Source organism: Meles meles, chromosome 18 (genome assembly GCF_922984935.1).
Source record: "Meles meles chromosome 18, mMelMel3.1 paternal haplotype, whole genome shotgun sequence".
Classification (NCBI taxonomy): domain Eukaryota; kingdom Metazoa; phylum Chordata; class Mammalia; order Carnivora; family Mustelidae; genus Meles; species Meles meles.
In genome coordinates, this window is record NC_060083.1 from 34,769,425 (window position 1) to 34,792,681 (window position 23,257).

The 23,257-nt window shown below is 42.4% G+C and overlaps 1 protein-coding gene across 1 annotated transcript in view; it reads right to left on the reverse strand.

Moving 5' to 3' along the window:
* TOM1L1 (target of myb1 like 1 membrane trafficking protein) overlaps positions 1-23,257 on the reverse strand; it is a 58,528-nt gene that overhangs the window by 29,042 nt on the left and 6,229 nt on the right. Inside the window, exons 4-7 of the mRNA XM_045984426.1 lie at positions 17,099-17,248; positions 16,354-16,479; positions 14,865-14,969; positions 13,319-13,435 (exon numbers count right to left, since the gene is read on the reverse strand). Coding sequence (XP_045840382.1) covers positions 13,319-13,435; positions 14,865-14,969; positions 16,354-16,479; positions 17,099-17,248 — 498 coding nt within the window. The remainder of the gene's footprint in view (positions 1-13,318; positions 13,436-14,864; positions 14,970-16,353; positions 16,480-17,098; positions 17,249-23,257) is intronic.

The following is a 23,257-nucleotide window of genomic DNA, read 5'->3' on the forward strand; positions in this document are numbered from 1 at the left end:
TCTTCAAACCCACCCCAGCTAGAATTTGTAAACATTAATAGTCCATTAAGGTGAGGCAAGAACACCTTCAAAATGAGAGTGACAAAACTTGCTAGATCATCAGACTATTCCATTATCTGACTCGTTTCCCCTCAAGAATGACAGACCCACTGGAAAGCTTATTACTCCACAAAACCATTTAGAATCTCTAACCATCTATTACAAGCGTCCTGACAGGAAATCTCTAAATAAACCCATCACAGCATTAGTCACTGGCATTTGGACTCAGAAGTAAAAGCCACTACCCTCTATAGAAGCCCAACAAAGATATTTAGAAGACAAAGGGAAATGAAAAGCAAAAAAGCAATAAAGACAGATAAAGGATAGACTCCAGTTTTTGTAACCCCCGGCTGCGGCTGGAAAAACTGTTCTATTTGCTAATGACGTGGCCACTATCAGCAGGGGTTGGCAAACTTTTTTCTTAAAGGCCCAGATAGTATTAAATACATTCTGCTTTGTGGACCATATGTTCTCTGTTAGAGAACACAACTACCCAACTCTGCCATTATAACATGAAAGCAACCTTGGGTAATATGCAAAGAAGTGGGTTTGGCCATATCCTAATGAAACAAAGACCGGTGGTAGGCTAAATTTGGCTTTCGTTGGGTCTCCTGGAATAGTGCAAAGAGAGCGGACTTTAGACTCAGTACACCAAAGGCCACTCCCATATGCATACCTGACAAGGGATTTATCTAGTCAAATTTTAGATTCGGTTTTGTTTTGCTTTTTACACATCTATAAAACAAGGATAACAAGTATCTTGCAGGGTTGTTTTAAAGATAGGAAACGGGGAGGGGGGGGGCACCTGGGTGGCTCAGTGGGTTAAAGCCTCTGCCTTCAGCTCAGGTCATGATTCCAGAGTCCTAGGATCGAGCCCCACATCGGGCTCTCTGCTTAGCGGGGAGCCTGCTTCCTCCTCTCTCTTTGCCTGCCTCTCTGCCTACTTGTGATCTCTGTCAAATAAATAAATAAAATCTAAAATAAATAAATAAATACATAAATAATAGGAAATGGTAGGGGTGCCTGGGTGGCTCAGCAGGTTAAAGTCTCTCCCTTTAGCTTGGGTCCTGATCCCAGAGTCCTGGGATGGAGCCCCATGTTGGGGTCTCTGCTCAGCGGAGAGCCTGCTTACCCCTCTCTCTCTCTGCCTCTCTGCCTACTTGCGATCTCTGTCTGTCAAATAAATAAAAAAAGAATCTTTAAAAAAAAAAAGGAAACGGTAAAAGTTAAAACCCAGGGTGTCTGGCATATAGTGGGTAGTCAATAAATGTATTAATAATTGCATAAGGAAGTATCACTGGAAAGTTAACTAGATAGCTACTACAACTCTGTAATACACCTTTACTCAGGACCCAGTATTATTCCAAGGAGAGAAAAAAGAACAGCATTTCACATAACCCCCATGATGAAGGGGAACTTTCCCATTACCGAGTATAATGAAATTGTTCTTGCGCATTGGCAGCCTTGCTAGAGCAATGTCAAGATCAAGGAAATACAAGGGCTGTTAGACGCCCGTGACAAAAATGTAGAAATTAATTTGAAATGAATTTGCAGGCAACATCAATAGCCCCTGGTCACAAGAAGACCCTCTCTTTGCCCTCTCAAAAGACAGATGGAATGGAAACATGAAAGGAACACCACATTTCTCAGCAGGTTTGCAGAGCAGAATTTAAAAAACCTCTTCAAAAGCCAGCCCACTCTGATCTCTGCAATTGATGTCTGTCTCAGAGGAGGGCCACGCCACCTGGAAAGAGCCTAGATCAAGCAACGTGAACCAAGAGGATGGGTCAGAAGATCCCCCACGGCAGGCACCTGCAGGGCTGTGGATGTGGGAAACCAGAGGGGGAGAGAGTCAAAACAGTGTAAAGGCTGCTGGTGCATATGTCCCTCAGAGAGCCCCTGGAATTGCCCCCCTTAAATACCATATCAAAGCAAAGGTAGGCTTCTCAGTTCAAGGGAATTTAACAATCAATTCAAAAGTCTTTGGAGCAAAACAAAAGAGCTCATTAAGGGCTTCTCCTCCTGACATCCAGATGGCTCTTAGTCTTCCACAGAGGACTCAGGAATTAAGGAAGGAGGTCCTTTTGCACTTCCAACTCCAACTGTAAGCAGCCCACTTTCAGTGACACAGTGCAACTCGATAAAAAGAAAAACAGAAGTGCCTGAACATCTTCCCTGGAAAAGAAAACGGGAAGAAATGTGCTTCTTGCAAGCCTTCTCTGGAAATAATATCTGCATGGCGATATTCTTATTATCAGCCCCTAACATATTTCCTCCCTCTCTGTCCTCCCTATCCAGACTGCAGGAGCTCCAGAGAACATCTTTATCTGAAAAAAAAAAATTAAAAACTACCCCTCCTACCCTAAAACTGAGCAGTTCTCAGAGACACTTGCTTATAGTCCTTTCCCTTACACAGATATCAGCTGAATAAATTAACGGTCAAGGTTATACTCAAGGGGTGCCTGGGTGGCTCAGTGGGTTAAGCCTCTGCCTTTGGCTCGGTTCATGATCTCAGGGTCCTGGGATCGAGCCCCGCATCGGGCTCTCTGCTCAACAAGGAGCCTGCTTCCCCCCTCTCTCTGCCTGCCTCTGCCTACTTGTGATCCTTCTCTGTCAAATAAGTAAAAAAGTCTTTTAAAAAATTAGACTCAAAAAGATCATTAACTCAGTAGAATCCTGATCCTTTTTCCTAACCAAATATTATCAAAACTGTTTCCCCAAAAGTCTTTGTCTTCAGTAACTCCTTAGCTCCGTTGTCCTAAAATCATCAATTCTTCAAAGAGCATCAAGCCATTCAATTCAACAGAAATGTAATGAACTCAGGACACCGGGGTGGCTCAGTTGATTAAGCTGCCTTGGGCTCAGGGCATTAGCTCCAGGTCCTGGGGTCAAACCCCACAGCTGGCCTCCCAGCTCAGCAGGAAGTCTGCTCCTCCCGCCCTCTCTGCCTCTGAAGCTGCTTGTGCTCTATCCCTCGCTCACATGGATAAATAAAATCTTAAAAAAAGAAATTAAATGAACTCGTTCAGTGTGCAAAGTATGTGCTATAAATAAACATGCATAGTTGTATGGATTTAAAAGCATACAACTTGGTTACTGCCTTTAAGTTGCTTCCAACCTAGCTAGAGAGCTAGGAAAAAACAGGTGAGCCACCTATCCTATAAAGTTAATTCTGGACTCAAAATGAGAAGCAAGTTGGTGTAATGGATAGAACACTGGTTCAGGAGAACAAGGTTCTCCCTCCAGCTCCATGACTTGCCGCCGTAAAGTAAGGAAGATAGTCTCAGAGACACTGCAAGTCCCTTCCCCAAGTTTCTGAATGGTAGAGGCAGTAAGTGTCCAGGGGAGGGCTTTTTATTTTACTGTTTTCCCCCCTCCCCCAAACTGGAAACAAATTATCCTTATGGGGTGAAATTTTAGACTGACTTGATTTTAAATTTCTCTACTAAGTTAGACTAAGGCTTTCACCAGTTGTACTTTTTTTTTTTAAGATTTTATTTCTTTACTTGACACAGAGAGAGAGATGTCAAGAGAGAGCACAAGCAGGGGGGAGCTGCAGGCAGAGGGAGAGGGGAAGCAGGCTCCTTGCTCAGCAAGGATGAGAAGTGGGGCTCGATCCCATGACCCTGGGATCATGACCTGAGCTGAAGGCAGGCGCTTAACCAACTGAGCCACCCAGGTGCCCCATCTCCTGTTATACCCTGAAAAATCAGAGCTTAATTTCTCCTACAGAAGACTAAGACTAAGAGGTAAAGGTCAGCTTTTCGAGGTAAGAGTAAAGTAGCCCAAAGCCAAGTGAAAACCGTCAAGAAGGCAAAGACGACTCGCGCCACGATGTTTCATCCCTGTGACCAGAGCTGACACTCTGAGTGTTGACTCAGACTGGACACCACTCAGAATCTTTGCACCCCATTCTGGGGCCACCCCCAATGAAGGTCAAAGCCCACGAGCAATATGGCTGCAGGGAAAGGTGTGTACTACACAAAATAATTTTCCCACCTACGAGTTTCACAAAGAGCAGGAGCCCGGCTAGTTAGCAGGGCTTCAGGATCTAATTGGCCTGGAAGAACCGAGAAGGGAGTTTAGACATACCAGATCTCAGATGGAGGGACACAGACAGAGAACCGGCTCCAGTAAACAGAAGAGCTAGTAGCAGGTAAGCACCCACAGACAAAAACAGGAGAGATTCCAAGTACAGAGGCTGGTTTTAACATCAATAAATTGCATAATAAGACTGTGACCACTGCTAACATGTACATACAAGAAAAGCCAATGAAATTCAGAGTTTTCCTACGCATTGAAGGCTTCTTGTGCTCCAGATGCACCAACCGCACAGTCTGGCCTGTTCCATGCCCTGGGGCCTGGCTGATAGGGAACACCTCACCAAGTCCCCTGCCTAGCAAGCAGTACCACTGGCAGGAAGTGGGAGGAAGGAAAGAGAGTGACATCTGGATATATTTTCCTCTACTCCTTCCACCAAAAGCACCTCCCTTATTCTTTCCTTTGGGTTCTGGCAAAGCTTTCCTCTTGCCTATTCAGGCCTCGGGATATTAGTTAATAGCAGAGGATAGTGAACTAGCTCCTGTAGTTTCCCTAAACCCTGCAATATCTTGCTGAATAAATAGTACCTTGATTAAACTCTCCTCAAATTATCTAAATTGAGCATGCCATCTGTTACACTGACAAACCCTACGAAGGCATGAAAACACATACTGAGAATCATTACAATAGTAGGATGCCAGCACCGGGCTGAACAAACAGATCAAACAAAACAAAACAGCCTCCAGAAAGATGACCCTGTATTAGAATGCAGAATATGATGAAGGAGCGTTCGAAATTAATGGAGATGGTATGAATTGTTAGTAAACGTTATTTGGACAACCAGCCATCGAAATGGAAAAAAAAAGATTCAGTCTCTCATAGCAAGGATAAAGTTTTCGTGGTTTTTTTTTTTTAAGATTTTATTTATTTTGAGAGAGAGAGTGAACAAGTGGGAGAGGGAAAAAGAATGTGAAGCAGTCTCAGCACTGAGCACAGAGCCTGATGTGGGGATCAATCCCACAGCTCTGAGATCGTGACCTGAGCTGAAATCAAGAGTCTGACGCTTAACCAACTGAGCCACCCAGGTGCCCCAAAGATTATTTTTTTAATCTTTTATTTATTTTTGAGAGGCAGTGAGCAAGTGCAAAGTGGGGGGTGGGGCAGAGGGAGAAACAGGCTCCCTGCTGAGCAAGGAGCCAGATGCAGGGCTCCATCCCAGGACCCTGAGATCATGACCTGAGCTGAAGGAAGATGGTTAGCTTAACTGGTGGAGCCACTCAGAAGCCCAAGATTTTTATTTTAAACTACACAAAATCTGGGGAAAGAAAACATTAATTTATCAAAGCTATTTTTATTGAGCAAATATATCACTGCTCTGGGAGCCAGAAGCCGAGCTCTAGGTCTGATGACTTTTGTGGAGCTTCCATTCTGGTAGGCAGAGGCAGCTGAACAAATATTCAAGAAAAGCATCCAAGAGCTAGAGGGAGGATGAAATGGTGATGCGGCAGGAGACAAATCAAGAGTCCAATGTCTGGGGAATCAGCCAGGCTTCTCAGAGGAGGTGACATACTCAGCTCAGAGTCAGGAGGAAAAAGCTGACCATTAGAAGAGAGGGGGAGCATGACAGTCGAGTATGAAATCCTCCCCAGCAAGAACAAACTCGGTGTGTCCACAGAACAGGAGTGGCCAGTGTAATGGACAAAATAGAAGGGCTGTGTGGGCTGTGGAAGGAGAGGTAGCAAGAGCTGCTCAGGGAGGGCTTTGTGGCCAGGATAAGGAGGCAGGGGTTTTATTCCAAGTGCGATGGGAAGCCACTGGATGGTTCCAAGCAAGGATGACATGAGGTATTCTACCTTTAGAAAGGTATATAGTGATGCTCGGTGTCATCAGTCATTAGGAAATGCAAATCAGAATCAGAGTAAGATACCACTTCACACCTGCTAGACAGCTATTTATTAAAAAAAAAAAAAAAAAAACAAAACAAACAAAAAAAAACCCCAGAGAATAACAAGTGTTGGCAAGGAAGCAGAGAGACTGGAATTCCTGTACGTTGTTGGTGGGAATGTAAATTGATGCAGCCACCATGGGAAGCAGTTTGATACTTCCTTAAAAAGTTAAACCCAGAGTCATAATTACTATATGACCCAGCGGTGCTACTCCTAGGTATGCACTCAAAAGAAACGAACACAGGAATACAAAATATAACTGGTGGATGAATGTTCATAGTAACATTCATTGCCAAAAGGTGAATGTAGCCCAAATGTCCATCAAGTAATAAATGCATAAGTAAGAGGCAGCATATCCACACAATGGAATATTATCCACTAAAGGAATGCAATTCTGACAGGGGCTACATGAGTGAACCTTGAAAACAAGGTTAGTGATGCAGAAGTGAAAGAAACCAAATACAACAGCCACACAGTCAATGGTTACACTTACATATAATATCCAGGATAGGTAAATTCACAGAAACAGTAAGCAGGTAGGTGGAACTGGGCAAAGACAGGAAGGGGGAGAGACTGCTCAATGGGTATGGGGTTTCCTTTTTGGAACTAGTTCCGAAAGTTCTGGAACCAAATAGAAGAAATGGCTCCAAGGTGAACATACTAGATGTCACTACATCATACACTTTAAGATGGTTAATTCTTTTTATTTCTTCAGAAAGATTCGTGAGCGAGAGAAAGCGCATGCACATGTGTACGCACACGCACGTGTATAGGCAGAGGGAGAGGGAGAAGTAGGTTCCCCGCTGAGCAGGGAGCCCAAGACTCCCAGATCATGACCTGAGCTGAAGGCAGACGCTTAACCGGCTGAGTCACCTAGGTGCCCTAGTTAATTCTTTATCGTGCGAATTTTACTTAAATTTTTAGAAAAAACTAGCTGTATAGTTTTTATAATGCTATTTTAACGTACATGCCTAAGCATTCAAGAAAGAATGAGAAACCCTCAAAGGCTGAAAAACCTTATTATAAGACCCCAAAGATAGGAGAGGCAATAAAGGTACAAGGCTTGAAAGGCACCCATCTGTCAAGATACAGTAACTTTGAGAGGCTGGAGGCTATCAAGGTGGGATGATGGATCAAAGACGCCCATACACAGCTGGGACACCTAAATAGCTAAACTATATGTTATATATATATATATATATATATGTTGGTTTCTGACCCTGGTTCCTGACACAGAGCTTCTAAATCCCTAGGACTTCCCTGGGACTTCCCTGGAGCATCTTAAGTTCTAATGAAGCAACCCTTGGTGGGCTCCTGGAAGGGGGCTGGTCACCAGAGAGATGAAGCCACAACCAAAAGCTTAGAACTTCACCCCCAGCCTCCATCTTCTGCGTGGGGAGAGGGGCTGAAGATTAGAAGTAATAGTCAACATGTCTATGTGATAAAGCCTCCGCAAAACCCCAAAACAAGAAGTTTAGCAGGTTTCCAGATAGGTGAACACATCTACATCCCAACTCCCTGGGTACAAAATCTCTTGCAGCACTTGGAAGCCTTCTGGACCTTGTCCTATATATCTTTCACCTGACTATTCTTCTATATCCTTCATAACACCAGCAAATATATGTTTCCCTGAGTTCTGTGAGGCATTCTAGCAAACGATCCAACCAAAGGAGGGGGTTGTGGGAACCCCTAGTTTACAGCTTACGGGTCAGAAATATGGGATCCTCAGATTTTTGCAACAGGCATCTGAAGTGGGGATGGTGTCCCAGGACTGAGCCCTTCACCCGTGGGTCTGTGCTAACTCTGGGTAGTTAGCGTCAGAACTGTCTAATGTGAGGGGAGGGAAAAAAAAACCTCTCACACTTGGTGTCAAGAAGTGTCGTGGAGAAGAGAAATAGTTTTCTTTTGTGAACTAATTGAGTGTCCAAGAAAAAAATTTCAATTCTTGTCAAAAGAATGTAAGAAGAGCACTCGTCATGAGATCTCTTTGTGTTACTAACGAAAAACATAAAAAGAAAAATAAAGTTACACATTCAGTAGGCTCCATACAACAAGCTGGTCAGGTGCCAGAACCCATTCAGCTTCAATGGTCCATGAGTGGTATTCTAATGTTGATTTACACCCCAAGTCTCCTTATTATTCAAGGCAACACGCAGCCCTAAATGCTGGCATCCAAACAGTGTATTAGCATCATCCTTGCAAAATGCAATCAAACATCTGTACCCAAAGACTCTGCACAAAAACCATTTCTGTGTTTTCCATGATGGCACACAGTATAAAGCTGGATTCACATATTTAAAGGGGATGTTTCAGCGTACATTTTTAATGATGGACTGTTTGCCACAGATGGATGAAGAGAGGAGAAAAGTCACAAATCATGTCACTTTAGAAGCTCTGGAAAGCCTGGGAAGCCCACGTGGTACTGGAAATATTGCTGTGGCCATTTCTGAAAAATACTGTTCATCCCATGGTCTTACTTTGATGTTTAATTTTTAAATTTTAGTTAACATGCTTGTTACACATCAGGAGTCACAAAGTTTATTATCCGTAAAACCTTCAGTGGAGGATTTTTTTAAAAAGAATTACTACATAGGAACTGTATTTAATGATTAAGTTTCCTTTTCATCTCCTAATCGGATATATCAATACTACCTTTGTTAAGTATCCTCTTAGCTCTTTATTTATTTATTTTAAGATTTTATTTATTTATTTGACAGACAGAGATCACAAGTAGGGAGAGAGGCAGGCAGAGAGAGAGAGAGGAGGAAGCAGGCTCCCTGCCAAGCAGAGAGCCCAATGCGGGGCTCGATCCCAGGACCCTGGGATCATGACCTGAGCGAAAGGCAGAGGCTTTAACCCACTGAGCCACCCAGGCGCCCCTAGCTCTTTATTTTATACATATAGAAACAAGGTCCAAAGATAATAAATGATCTGTCCAAAGCCAAGAACCCCAAGATTCCTTAGCAAAGTGATGTGAGGTTCCTTTGTAAAATATTCTAAAAATAATATACTTACAGCCTCTGATCTAAAATACTGATTTGTTTCTCAAGGCATATTGATGTTCTGCCTTGTTATGTTATATGTTACATGTTATAACATATGTTATAACATTATGCTGATGTTCTGTAGGACACCAGCATGCTCAGCCATGTAGAGTCTCTGGTCAAATACATTTGTAAATGTAGGGTTAAACAAAGACTCTGAGGGACCTTTACTACACTAAGAAGCTTTATGAACCTCCAAGAGGAGAAATATAATAGGTAGTTTTGCAAACTTATTTGACCACAGAGGTCCTTTCCCACACACAGAATGTAATATAAGATAAGTGGTAAATGATGTCTTCAACTGTTTCCTAGAATTTTGTTTTACTTCTTTAGAACTTATCTCAACATCACCACATGAATCTTTTAAAAATCTTATCGAGTTATAGAGTCCTTCAGCTTCTATCCCTTTAGGGTTCCCTTCTGCCATTGGAGTGAGAGAAAGTCCTCAATAACCTGTACAGGCCAGATCTGACCACTCCTCACTTGGGGCTTTATGTTCTCAAGCTGTGGTTTTAAATCCTCCTCTTACCTCTGGGTACCTGAGAGGTCTCACAAACTCAAATCCATTAATAGTGGGTGGGGGGGGGGTGCAGGGTTCCTGAAGAGGTTTATCTGACTCCCTAGTAATCTCTGGAAGTGGGCCTGCACAGATATAGCTTAAGACACGAACTTTTAAAAAAATTTTAAAGATTTAGTTAATTTATTTATTTTTAAGAGAGAGCAGGCGCGTGTGTAAACATGAGCAAGGTAAGGGGCAGATTAAGAAGCACTTGCAGGGGGGCGCCTGGGTGGCTCAGTGGGTTAAAGCCTCTGCCTTCGGCTTAGGTCATGATCCCAGGGTCCTGGGATGGAGCCCCGCATCAGGCTCTCTGCTCAGCGGGGAGCCTCCCCCCACCCCCCCGGCACCTTCTCTGCCTGCCTCTCTGCCTACTTGTGATCTCTTGTCAAATAAATAAAATCTTTAAAAAAAAAAAAAAAAAGAAAGAAAGCAGCACTTGCAGGGACCCCGATGGGAGACTCAATCCGCCCAGGATCATGACCCGAGCTGAAGACAGCTGTTTAACCGACTGAGCCACCCAGGTGCCCAAAATGAATTTTTTTTTTTTTTTAAAGATTTTATTTATTTATTTGACAGAGAGAGATCACAAGTAGGCAGAGAGGCAGGCAGAGAGAGAGGAGGAAGCAGGCTCCCTGTGGAGCAGAGAGCCCGATGCGGGGCTCGATCCCAGGACCCTGAGATCATGACCTGAGCCGAAGGCAGTGGCTTAATCCACTGAGCCACCCAGGCGCCCCCCAAAATGAATTTTTTAAAAAAAGATTTTATTTATTTGCAAGAGAAACAGAAGGAGAGACAATCAAATCACAAGTGGTGGAGGGGGGGTGCGAGGGACAGAGGGAGAAGCAGGCTCCCTGCTGAGGAGGGAGCCCAATGAGGGGCTCAGTCCCAGGACACTGAGATCATGACCTGAGACAAAGGCAGACCCTTAGCCGACTGAGCCACCCAGACACCCCTGCACTTTTTTTTTTTTTAAACAACTTTTTAAAAATTTAAAAACCTTCTGAGTTCATAGGTGGCGTAAAAACAGATCAAGGCCTGCATGTGGCCCACCGGCCACAGTTTCTAACTCCCAGGTGAGGGGAAAGCACAACTCATGGCATGGAAGACTGCCCACAAGGAGTACTGCAGCAGAACACGGAAGGAAAATGAAGGATGGATGCTCCATGCCCGGAGACTACAGAGGCTAGAACAGAATGGCACAAGGGGCACCTAAGAGACAGCTGAGGGACGGTTGTGAAACAACCTGGCAGGACAAGCAGGCCCATACCTCTCTCCCCATCCGAGACCAGAGAGCTGAGACAGCAGTATCTCTTGCCAGGTTGGAGTCATGCTTGGGGCAGAGACCTGGGGTATTACTTCCAGTTACTGGTAGCATGAACGAAAGATAGAAAGTATATAATTCAGAAGACCAGCTACCAACATATCCCACCCAGCAGGATTCCCTGCCAATCCCGCACACTCTGAAAATGGTACCCAGCACATGCCTCTGCGAGTGTCCTCCCCACGGGCACAGGTGAGCACACAGAATGCAGGCCGATGCCAGGGAATTGCACCCAAAAATGAGCTCACTATCAGCAATCCAGCACATACCTGAGGAACATAACTGAAAGAAGTGATGAAGAATTTGCAATCAAGGAATGAGAATCCATACAAAATGGAAAAAGCAACCTAAAAATAATTACTATCCTTAGAAAGACAGAAGGAGAGAGCGTATCCATGAAAAAAAAGTTACAAAAATCCAAACTTTAAGAAAACAATTTTTTAAAGGATTTACTTATTTGAAAGAGAGAGAAAAAGAGGGGGAAGGGGGCAGAGTGAGAGAATCTCAAGCAGACTTTCCTCGGAGCAAGGAGCCCCACGTAGGGCTGTATTTCACGACCCCAAGATCATGACTTGAGCCAGAATCAAGAGTTGGATGCTTACCCAACTGATCTACTCCAGTGCCCTGAGAAAACATAGTTTTTGAAATAAAATGTTCATTGGAAAGGCTGAAGAGACAAACTGATATGAAAATTTCAGAGAAATCCATGAAATGGAGAAAATTGCCTAGAACTACAATACAAAATAATGAAGAGAAAAAGTATTAAAAAAATGTTGAGAGAGAAGAAAAATACAACTGGAAGCTTTGTCATCTAAGAAAAGTTGCATATGAAGAGACCACATGGTAAAGAAATACTTGGAAAGCTGAGAATTTCCCGGAATAAAAATACCCAGACAGGAATAGGGTAAAAAGGCCTATCATGTTCTAAGCAGGATAAATAAAGGAAACACACACAGGCACATACATAAACAGATATCCCTAGACATATAGTGAAATTTCAGAAATATTAAGGTAAACAGAACTCATAAGCGCAACCAGAAAAAAAAACCTTCTTATAAAACACTTTTTATAGAATCAGAATAACTCATACTTCTCATCAGCACCACGGGGTGTAAGAGAACAATGGAGCAGTATTTGGAAGGACTGAAGAATTTTGTCCTGAGAATTTTGTGTCTAGCGAAACTATCAGCACTTGATATGGCAGCAAAAAGACACTTTGGGACATGCAAATGCCTAAAGTTTACCACTAGTAGTGATTCAATGACATAACAGGAATATTCAAGTCGTAATGCTGAAAGAGAAAATTTTTACCATGTATTTCTCAAGTAAGCAATGATCAAGAACAATGTTACCTATTAATAGTCTAAGAAGTTAAAGAAACGATAACAGCAGCATGAGCAGTGGGGAGTGGGAGTCAGAGAAATGTAAAAATAAGATAAAATTCCATAACTTGGTCTGGAGAAAAAGACTTAGAAACTGATTTTCCCCCACTAAGTTAATGTGTTGAAGTGTGTGCTGAAATTTAAAATTGGGGGGGTGCGCCTGGGTGGCTCAGTCTGCCTTCGGCTCAGGTCATGATCCCAGAGTCCTGGGATCCAGCTCCCTGCTCAGTGGGAGGCCTGTTTCTCCCTCTCCCACTCCTCCTGCTTGTGTTCCCTCTCCGGTATCTCTTTCTCTCTGTCAAATAAATAATTAAAAAATCTTAAAAAAAAAAAAAAAAGAAATTTAAAACTGGGAATTAGAATTATTAGAGGGATATACAGACACAGGGAAACGTCTAGGAGGGCCATGGTTTCAGCAATAATGAACCACCAGTGGTTTTCCTCACATGCACATACAGGTACAAATACACTGTTCATGTCTTCTTCCACAGCGCGAACACTGCCTTCATCTAATCCTCACCATTCTCTTTGTACCCCCCAACCCCTGATCCTAATGTATGATAAACAACTTTCTATTTCTTAATTTAAACTGGCTGTTGACAAAACAATCTTGCTCACTAGACATAAGTTCCTCGGGGACTAGAACAGCCTCCTCACTTCTATATCCTTCACCACTGTTGTTACTCATTATGTTTGTTGAGTGGATGGATATAAAGACAACGTGTACATATTTAAAACAGTTAGTGACTAACAGAGATTGTACATGACCAAGAATATAAATGATTTAACAGTTAAATCATTTATTGTGAGAGATTAAGAACCATGTCTAAGTAACAATTACGTTTGTGATGAAGACCTCCTCGCATCTACTTGTTAAGTTTAGAAATCACCGAAGACTAACCAGGTAATAGTGAAGTTATTCCTAGAGCCTTGAAATAGAAGACACCTTAAAAGACTGTGTGACTGTTCTTGAAATCATACTACACCTGTAGAAGCTCTATGTCTTCACGGTTTTCAGACCCGGGAACATTCTCCATCAATATGGCGGACATCACTCTCACATTCATTTTCACCATATCCAATTCACTGTGCAACTTTCCAATCTGTGGGGAGCAACGCAATCACAAGTGTGACATGAAGAATGGTTACCTTGTTTTCTGCTACCAAAGAGATATTTTCTAGTAGAGAAAAGGCTTTTTCGAATTTAATATTTTCAAATTTATGTATCTAATTGTTTAATAAATGTACAATTTATTACCTTCTAAAAGGACTTGAGACCTTACATAACAAATTTCTAGATTCATGCTAGAAATATGCGCTAAGAAAGTTAAAAGTGAAGGGGAAAAAGTCAGATTAGAATCAATATGGAGAAGGGAAAAGGTGACTATAGTAGGAACCTGGACCAAATGGCAAATATTAATGGCAAAAGCAATGGGAAAAAAAATGAGCATTTTCTACTTCCCATGATGTTAGAAAAGAGGAAAAAAGTTGAGAAAAACACCTTTTTTCTTCTTACATTAAATTCTAAGAGGAATCAATCACATGAATTTTTATAGAATACTGAACAATAATACAGTCTTAAATGGCAGTTCCTTCAGAGCAGAACATACATAAGCATCAGTAATAACTGATTAGCTGGACCTCTGATAAACAGTTATAAACAAAAAAAGTAAATGTAAGTCAGTTGGCACAATTAATGCCAGTAATAAGGCTACCACTTACTGAGCTCCCTGAAATGAGATACGGACAGTCCTACGGAGGGCAACAGGAACACAAGATCCATTCCACAGCCCAGCCTCCACAAAGAAAAAGCCACTAGCCAAGCACAATGACTAGGAGCTTGGGCTTTAGAATCAGAAAGAATCCAGGGGCGCCTGGGTGGCTCAGTGGGTTAAAGCCTCTGCCTTCGGCTCAGGTCATGATCCCAGGGTCCTGGGATCGAGCCCCACATCAGGCTCTCTGCTCCGCAGAGAGCCTGCTTCCTCCTCTCTCTCTGCCTGCCTCTTTGCCTAGTTGTGATTTTGATTTCTCTCTGTCAAATAAATTTAAATAAATAAATAAATAAATAAAAGAATCCAAAGAATTCAGTATATGTGCTGCCGAAGCGAGCACAAGAATCCAAAGAATTCATTCAACTTCGAACTGAACGATGATAAGTCAATACTAAGCTTCAATCATCTCCTCTATAAAGTGATGGTACCTCCTAACGTTGTTAAGAAGAATAAACAAACTGTAGGGGCAGTTGGGTGGCTCAGCTGGTTAAGCACCCCCCTCCTGGTTTAGGCTCAGGTCATGATCTCAGGGTTTTAAGACTGAGCTCAGGTTGTGAGATCGGGCTCTGTGCCCAGCATGGGGGTCTGCTTGGGATTCTCCCCGTCCCTCTTCCTCTGCCCTTCCCTCAGCATGCATGCTCGCTTGTGCTCTCTCTCAAATAAATCAATCAATAAATAAGAAGAAGAAGAAATAAACTATACATGGGGTGCTGGTAAGTTAGAAAGAGTCATCAATGTATATAATTGTTACTGTTGTTACCTGTTCTGGGACCAGTGTGAGAGTAGAGCTCTTGGGAACAATTACAGAAGAAAGAGCTGGTGCAGTAGGAACAGACGTTGATGGGTTCAAGGAGATCTGAGTGGCCTATCAATGTGAAACATGGAAATATTACTACTGGAATGAACACGCCACCCCAAGCCCAGTTTTTCCATTCAGATGGCTCAGTCACTTCTCTCAATCCAAGGTCTCGGGTAGAGGGTGTCAGCCCAGAGCCAAAACTGTCAAGTGTGCAACCTGCCCAGCATCTTTTGAGAAGAGTGCTATTAACGTGCCCATAATATGTAAGTGTTCAATAAAAGGTGGCTGTTATAATTAGTAACTAAATTACAATTTAATAAAGTGCTCTTAGCATCTAACAAAGATCTATAAATAAACTGCCATGTGAGATTATTGCTGCCCTCGCTTTGGGTTTTTAAAAAGAAATGCTAAGTCAATTCATGTCAATTCTTTTTAGGCCACAACTGGAAAGACACCTCCTTCTCCCCAATGAGTGCTTCTCAAAGTCAATGCCTCATTGACAACATTGAGCAGAGAACCCGAAGCACAAGGCTCAGGCCGGTGTTTTGACGTTAGGTCCAGAGAAGTCACCTAGAACTCTTGTAAAAATGAGGAGTTCAATTACCCCAAATCACATAACAAGGTCCTACACTACTATATTTTGCCTTGAAAGAAAGACTAAAAGGGGCATGGTGAACAGACTCATGGAAGTTACGAAATTGGGGCAGGTGGCTAGTGGCCAGGGAACAGATAGCACAAGTAGAAGTGTGAGCCTTCTGGACAAGACCTCCACAAAGATCAGACTTCTGGTACACACCTGAACTGCTTTTCCATCAAGGCAAAACTCATTGATCTACACAACGGAAGAATCACTGTTTTCACATTATGGAAATAAATTACAGAGTTAAGAGCTGAATGACAATCAGTACTCAACGTATTACAAGTTCAGAACCTTATTTGCAAAAATTATTATTTAATACATGACTCCCCATGGTAGAGATCCCTGCCTGTCTAGCATGAGGTCTTTCCTTTGAAAATTGCCCCCTCCTTGGCTCTTTACAAATGATTTCCACCTGGAGCCACCATGTTCTTATATGACCTCAGTTAATTTGTTCAGAAGTAGGAAGCCAACCTAGGTTGGTCCCTTTTCCAAGATTTTTGAGCTTGGAATCTGAAAAAGCTAAAGTTCTTAGATGAAAATTAAAGACCTATGTTATCTACTATGTGGAGAAAGCTGGTCTCAATGAGAGACAAGTCCTAAGACACTTGAGTGGTTGGTTCTCTGTTGTTTCAAAGATCCAGCTAACACCAACCTACTTGTGGCTTGGTTATTTTAGAAGATACTGCAATGGCCTTCTCATAAATTCACCTTTTTGCCTAGATTGGACGGAGGTAGGATTGTCCCTTTCAAAGAGAGAAGACTCACAGAATATACTATCTGATTCTGCATGAGCCCAAAAAGGTTTCCTACCTCTTGTCTCGCTGTTTCAGCCTCTGCCTCTGAGGGAGGAAACTGAACACCTTTCTTGAGAAGGTCAAGGTACACTTCTTTCACTTCACTGACATCCACACCTCCCGGGAAACCTTGTGACCAAGTCTGAATTCAAGAGATGGTTCCAGAGTTAAAATAGCAGCAAAATCAAAACAGAATTTTTAAGCTGGTGACAGAAAATGAGAAACTGACAACTGTGTATCTTACTCACAAAGAGAAAGCTGGTTTTGAATGCCACGGACAAAAATGTACATTTTCAGAGACTAGAAAAACAATATATTTTAAATCATCAAATTCCCATGCCTTAGAATTTTAAAGAAAGCCTGGAATAGGTACTTATTGTTTTCTTCACTGTACTGAATCCAGAATTAATAGACAGATTCTAAAATAGCATCAGTAGTTTCTTTGCCAAATAAATTAGAAAGCAGTCCGTTGTGTACTCTAGAACACAGTTTTCATGTATGTCAAATAAATCTACACAATACTCTCTTATCTGACATGAACAAGATAAAAACCGAGAGAAAGTAGGGAGATAACTACAAATTCCTCAGAAAAAGGGCACTATGCCATACCAAGAAATTATCATGACTCAGAAAATGAAAGAGTAAAATTCTCCCTGGCTTGATCCTAGGTTTGTAGAGGATCACCAAACCGATTGGGAGGTACATAATTAGGGCTCTAATCTTAGAGGTCTACCAACCCATAAGGCATAAAATAGACTTACCTTAATGAAATTCAAGATTCTATTCTGAATGTCTAATGGCAAGTTGTATCTGGGGTTGAGCAGCTTAACGAGACTATCTTTAATGAATTCCTTCTTCACAATCAGAGATTGGAAACTTGGACCACAGTTCTGTATGCACATGTCAATAAGCTAAATTAGACAGAAAAATTAAAATTTTATTATATCTCTGGCAAAACCACCTCCTAAATAGAAGGTAAAAATGGTTAAGTAATGATTTCCACCAGCATTCCAACTAAACAGGATTTAGTGTCTACTAAAATTGAGGACAAAGCATTAGGTTCTGGGAATGTGAGGAAATACATAAGGCATGAAGGAAGAGCTTTGAGGACAGACTTCTTGGGGAGTCCAGACACCATCATTAGAGCATGAACAAAAATACAAGGTACTAAGTGCCAAGGACCAAATGGGAAGTCATAAAGACACATGGGCTATAGGCTAGGTGACAGTGTCCTTGTTTTTCTAGAGAAGTTCTGGTACATTCCTGTTGTGGTGGCTTTATTAATGATGATACTCCTTCCACTCTCTAACATGTCCTGGTCTGGATGATAAATTACCCAGTCAACCTCATTATAGACCTTTACGGGTAGATAATTAACCAAGGGATAATTTAGGGCCAGGTGGTCTTAAGACTTTTGGAAAAAGCTGGTCCTAAGCTGGGTTTTTAAAAAATCGTTAAGTACAAAGGCGTGCAAGAGCTATATTCTAGGCAGGTAAGTGGTATCTAAATGAATGAATCAATGAATGTATGAAAGCATTTAAGCTATCAGGAGGACAATGAGTACTCTGGTTTGCAGGGGCTTCTTCATGGAGGCAGACTAGAGACACTGGGAAGTGTCTTTATCCAGCACAGAGAAAGTGTGGAAGGACATTATACAGACTTTAGAGAAATGTGTGGCAGTGAATAGGAAGAGTCTGGCCACTGCACTAAGAAGCCAGTGAAGGGTTCTTGTTAAGTCTGTCACCATTATACCTCATTCTGAACTTGAGAGAAAGGTTAATACGTGCAAAGTAATACTCTGGGAAAGTTTTCAAGCAGCACTCTACGAAGGGGACCTGGAAGGATGGAGAATCCAACAGGGGCCCACTAGTCCTGGACCCACTAGAACCAAGGCAGAAAGGCCTAAACCAGGGTGGTATGGGTATGAGGAAAGTAAAGACAGGAGAGAAGCATGAAGGCAGAATTTTACAATGGACATGTGTTGGAAAAAAGGACGGCTGACTGCTAAGCCACTGTTATTCTGCAGGACACTGATGGCACCTTGGATGAAAATTTGGAAGTGGATCGGGTTGCAGGCTTGGTCTGGGGTAAAAATGATGAGATGAATTTTATTATTTATTATTATTAGTTTTTGTCTTTTGGGAGAGAGAACAAGCGAGCATGCGAGTGGAGCAGGGTAGGAGCACAGGGAGAGGCAGAGAGAGAATCTTAAGCAGGCTCCATGCTCAGCTCAGGGTTCAGATCTCACGACTCTGAGATCATGATTTGAGCTACAGTCAAGATTCAGACACTTAACCTACTGAGCTACCCAGGCACCCCAATGAAGGGAATTTTAGATATTGTGAGTTTCACAGTACTTCGGATTAAGTGTCTGTGTCCCTTCCAAATTCATACGTTGACATTCCTAATCCCTAATGTGAGCGTATTTGGAACTGGGTCTTTTGAGAAATAATTAGATTGGGAGTGTGTAGACCTGAGGCATGAGATTAGTGCCCAAATAAAGAGGAGAGATGAGCTCTCCTGGCTGTGTGATGATGCAATGAGAAGAGGGCCATCTATAATCCAAAAAGTGGGCTGTCACCAGACACGGGATTTGCTGGCACCTTGACCTTAGACTTCATAGCCTCCAGAACTGTGAGAAGTAAATGTCTCTTGTTTACACCAGGTAGTAGGTGGTGTTTTTATTATAGCAGCCTAAGATGATGAAGGCGAAACAGATGGTGGGACATTTAGGTAGAGATGTTTAATGGAGCTATCTATGGACAGCTCCGGCTTAGGAGGGAGGATGCCTAACATGAGAAACCAAGGCTGCATGGGAACAGCAGGGAAGAATGGCTGGCGCACTAGGGCTCACCTACCACACAGGCCAGAAGAAAACTCCATGAAGGCAACCAGAGAGCAACCAATGGAAACTAAAGCATAAAACATAGAGAACATAACATTGGGAAAGTCAAAAGAGGTCAGTTTCTACAAGGATTGTGTTTCAAAACAGCTAAGGATGTGCAGGGAGAAAAAAACTCAGCTAAGTCAATTATTGGGGTCATGAGTCCCACTAATGGGGTTGAGGGGACATTTTCAATCAAGCAACATGAGCAGAAGTTAGGCTAAGAAGAAATGAGCTGGCATTGAAGAAATGCATGCAGAATGTGGATTTCTACAAGTGATCTAAAAACAGAGTTAAATCTATTTTTCTGTGCTGCCCCCTCTCCAGCTAGAGAGGTCACAGAAACCATAAAGCGACCAGGATAGGCATGATCATCTCTGCAGAAAAGCCTCCCTGAAAATGGACTCTCCACCCTGCTCTGTGCTGTGTCCCTAGAATGGCAATACAAAAAGAAGGTATGAGAGCTGTAGTTTTAAGGGCAACGTGGCTTAGAAGGCAATCAGAAACTACAGAAATGGAACACATGGGGCTAGTTATCTGAAACACAGAAAATATTTATTAATTTTTAACAAGTGTAGTACTTGTTCTTACCAGTTTAAAGATTATTTGAGTGAGAAAGAGAGAGAGTACATGCATTAGCTCGTGCACAAGTTGGGGGAAGGGGCAAAGGGAGAGGAATTCGCAAGCAGACTCTGCACTCTAAGTGCAGAGCCCTATGCTGGGCTCGATCTCAAGACCTTGTGATCACGACCTGAGCTGCAACCAAGAGAGGGAGGCTCTACTGACTGCACCACTGGGCACCCCTGAAATACAGAAAATATTTAAAGTGAAGGAAAATAAAAACAAAATACAAAACCTGTTGAGATGAATATTTGAAGGCAAGTTGTTTAGAGAAAGTTAAGTTGAAAAGTTGAACAACGAATGACTTTTTGCATTGTGATGAGTTATTAGTTGAAATACAGAGAGGAAAATAATCCCTAGTTCAATGGGAATTTACAGAAATATTTCATCCACTCCATCAGGCAGTCTCATCAGAGAGCCCCCAAGTCTCACTTTCCCTAATGGTAAAACGAATGGGGAGTTTCTTGCCAAGTATTTCACAAACCGATTTTTATCTTTGGATCACTGAGATTTTATGGTAATAGGTATCATTCCCAGGAGGTTACATGCATAAAATCAGAGAGTCAACATGAAATGCTGAAGAAGTTAATATCTGGAGATCACAAATCATGGCCCTATGTGTCTTCCCACTGGAATCTAGAATTTCAGGACTCATTACTTCTAGCTCACCTCTTCCATTATGTCACTGGTACCTCTTTCACCCCACAACCCACAGAGATAAGCACTAAAATCTATTGTGGCAAACTGGAAAAATTAATATGTTGCTTTTACACATTTTAAAATTGGTCTTTGATAGATTTAGGTGTTCAGATAACCTATCTTTGGAAACAGGACAAACAAGACACCACAATCTCAGGTGGGATAGGGAACCCAGAAACCAAGGGACCATGAGAGACTAAAGAGAGTAAGACGTTACAGTCAAAGAAAGGCAATTATCATATAATCTCCCTGATATGAGGAAGTTGAGAGGCAACATAGGGGGTTTGGGGGGTAGGAAAGGAAAAAATGAAACGGGATGGGATCGGGAGGGAGACAAACCATGAGAGACTCCTAATCTCACAAAACAAACTGAGGGTTGCTAGGGGGAGGGGGCTAGGGAGAGGGTGGCTGGGTTATGTACAATGGAGAAGGTATGTGCTATGGTGAGTGCTGTGAAGTGTGTAAACCTGGCAATTCACAGACCTGTACCCCTGGGGCTAATAATACATTATATGTCAATAAAATGATAAAAAATTTTTAAAAAAGAGAGTAAGGGCGCCTGGGTGGCTCAGTGGGTTAAAGCCTCTGCCTTTGGCTCAGGTCATGATCTCAGGGTCCTGGGATCGAGTCCCGCATCGGGCTCTCTGCTCAGCAGGGAGCCTGCTTCCTCCTCTCTCTCTCTGCCTGCCTCTCTGCCTAGTTGTGATTTCTCTCTGTCAAATAAATAAAATATTAAAAAAAATAAATAAAATAAAAATAAAAAAGAGAGTAAGACTTTAGGCCTCACTAATCTCCTCAGTCAGAGGTTGCTTATTGATCTAAGCCTTGGTCTTATCTGCAAAATGGGCCATGATACCTCCCTCTAGAGAATTCTTTTAAGGCCTAAATGAAATATAATGTATATGAAGAACCAGACATCCATCAGGACTTAATGTAACTATTTTGATCATCTGTTTCCAGATAATTTCCTATCAGGAAAGAATCTGTTGATTGCCTGATATATGTATTCTTCTTAGAAAGACTGGAAAAAGAGCAAGTTGGTAGTTTCAGTTCTTATAATAAATTTCTGAACCAAGCGCAGTAAACGAGGCTTTGGGGCCATCCAGAGTGGAAGACCCCACCAAGGTATGGCCACACTAGAGGATGAGCTCTCTCTACTTGTGGAGGAAAGGACATACTTTACACGTATTGTGAAGCCCCCCACAGCTCACCACCTCACTGCTGTTCCACAAAGGCCCATTAATTAATAGATTTCCGGGAACCTGTTCAACAGCTTCCCACTTGACAATAATAGTGTCTTGCTGAGACTTATCACAATTGCCTCATTCAAAGGGTTAGCTTCCGGCTAGGACTTAGGAAGCTTGGTAACAAACTGCTTTTTAAAAAATAAAACTACTGGCTTCTTGACAAAACTTCACCAACTGATGGTAGGAAATCACAGTGTAGTCCAGTCCCGTCAAAGACCTAATCAAAGCTAACAAGTCTGTGGAGAAACCAAAGGACATATAATTCAAAGAACATTTATAACTGATTTTGACAGGATCTTATCACTTCAGAGTAATAAAATGTCATATTTGGGGATTTAAAAGAATTGATTGGTAAACATTTAATTGCTTTGACAGACATTAGATGATTCTTTCTGTGACCAACTTCCCTCATAATTAAGTCTGGCTTAAGTTAATATTAAAAGTCCATTATGAAGGGGCACCTGGGTGGCTCAGTGGGTTAAGGCCTCTGCCTTCGGCTCAGGTCATGATCTCAGGGTCCTGGGATTGAGCCCCCTGTGGGCTCTCTGCTCAGCAGGGGGCCTGCTTCTCTCTCTGCCTGCCTCTCTGTCTACTTGTGATCTCTCTCTGTCAAATAAATAAATAAAAATCTAAAAAAAAAAAAAAAATAAAAAAAAAAAAAGGCCATTCTGAAGCCATAAACACCCCTGCCATGCAGTGAGTAGTCAGAGGTGAGGCGACAGGTAGATATGCAGGAGGCCATCAAGAGTCAAAGGGCTATTTAAAGAAAACCCAAGAAATAGGTATCTTAATGAACTATGACCCTAAAACTGAGGAGCAAATCCGATCCCCAACCCATGACTCTCCCCCTTATTTTCGCACAGGTTTTAGACTCGCTTTTTCTCAGGTTCTGGTGTGTAAAACACAAGGTGGAAGACATACAGTTAACTGAGGTGGGGTAGGTAAGGGCAACGGGTCACTAGTATGGCTTCAGAGATCAGACTACCTGAAGGGAAGAAAGAATGGGAGCCCAAAGAGAAACGGAGGGCCAGAAGAGACAACACTCTAAAATAACCCTGCTTTCCTCAGGGAAGGGTCCCAGCTAAGTATCAGAAGAAGGAACCAGGAGGGAGAAAGGATTAGAAGCAAGTACAGAAATGCTAAGAAGGCTGGGTACCACAAGAAAAACAACTGTAAGAAGGTGAAATACCACAGGCTTAAACATGGGTAGTATAAATTCATCTTCTGCCCTTATCTCCTTCAGTTAATACTCCAAACCTTCAGCAACCTTGAGATTGCCCAGATCCCCTCCATTTTAGGGCACAGCTACATCGCTTTCTACCCCAGTTCTATAGTGTATTCCATTAGCCCTGGAGTCTTCCTGGATACCAGGAGAGTGGGACGGGGGCTGAAGGACAATCGGCTCAGTCGCTGATAACACGGATGTACCAGGTCTTGCACCAGGTACTAAGGAGTTGAAGATACCGATG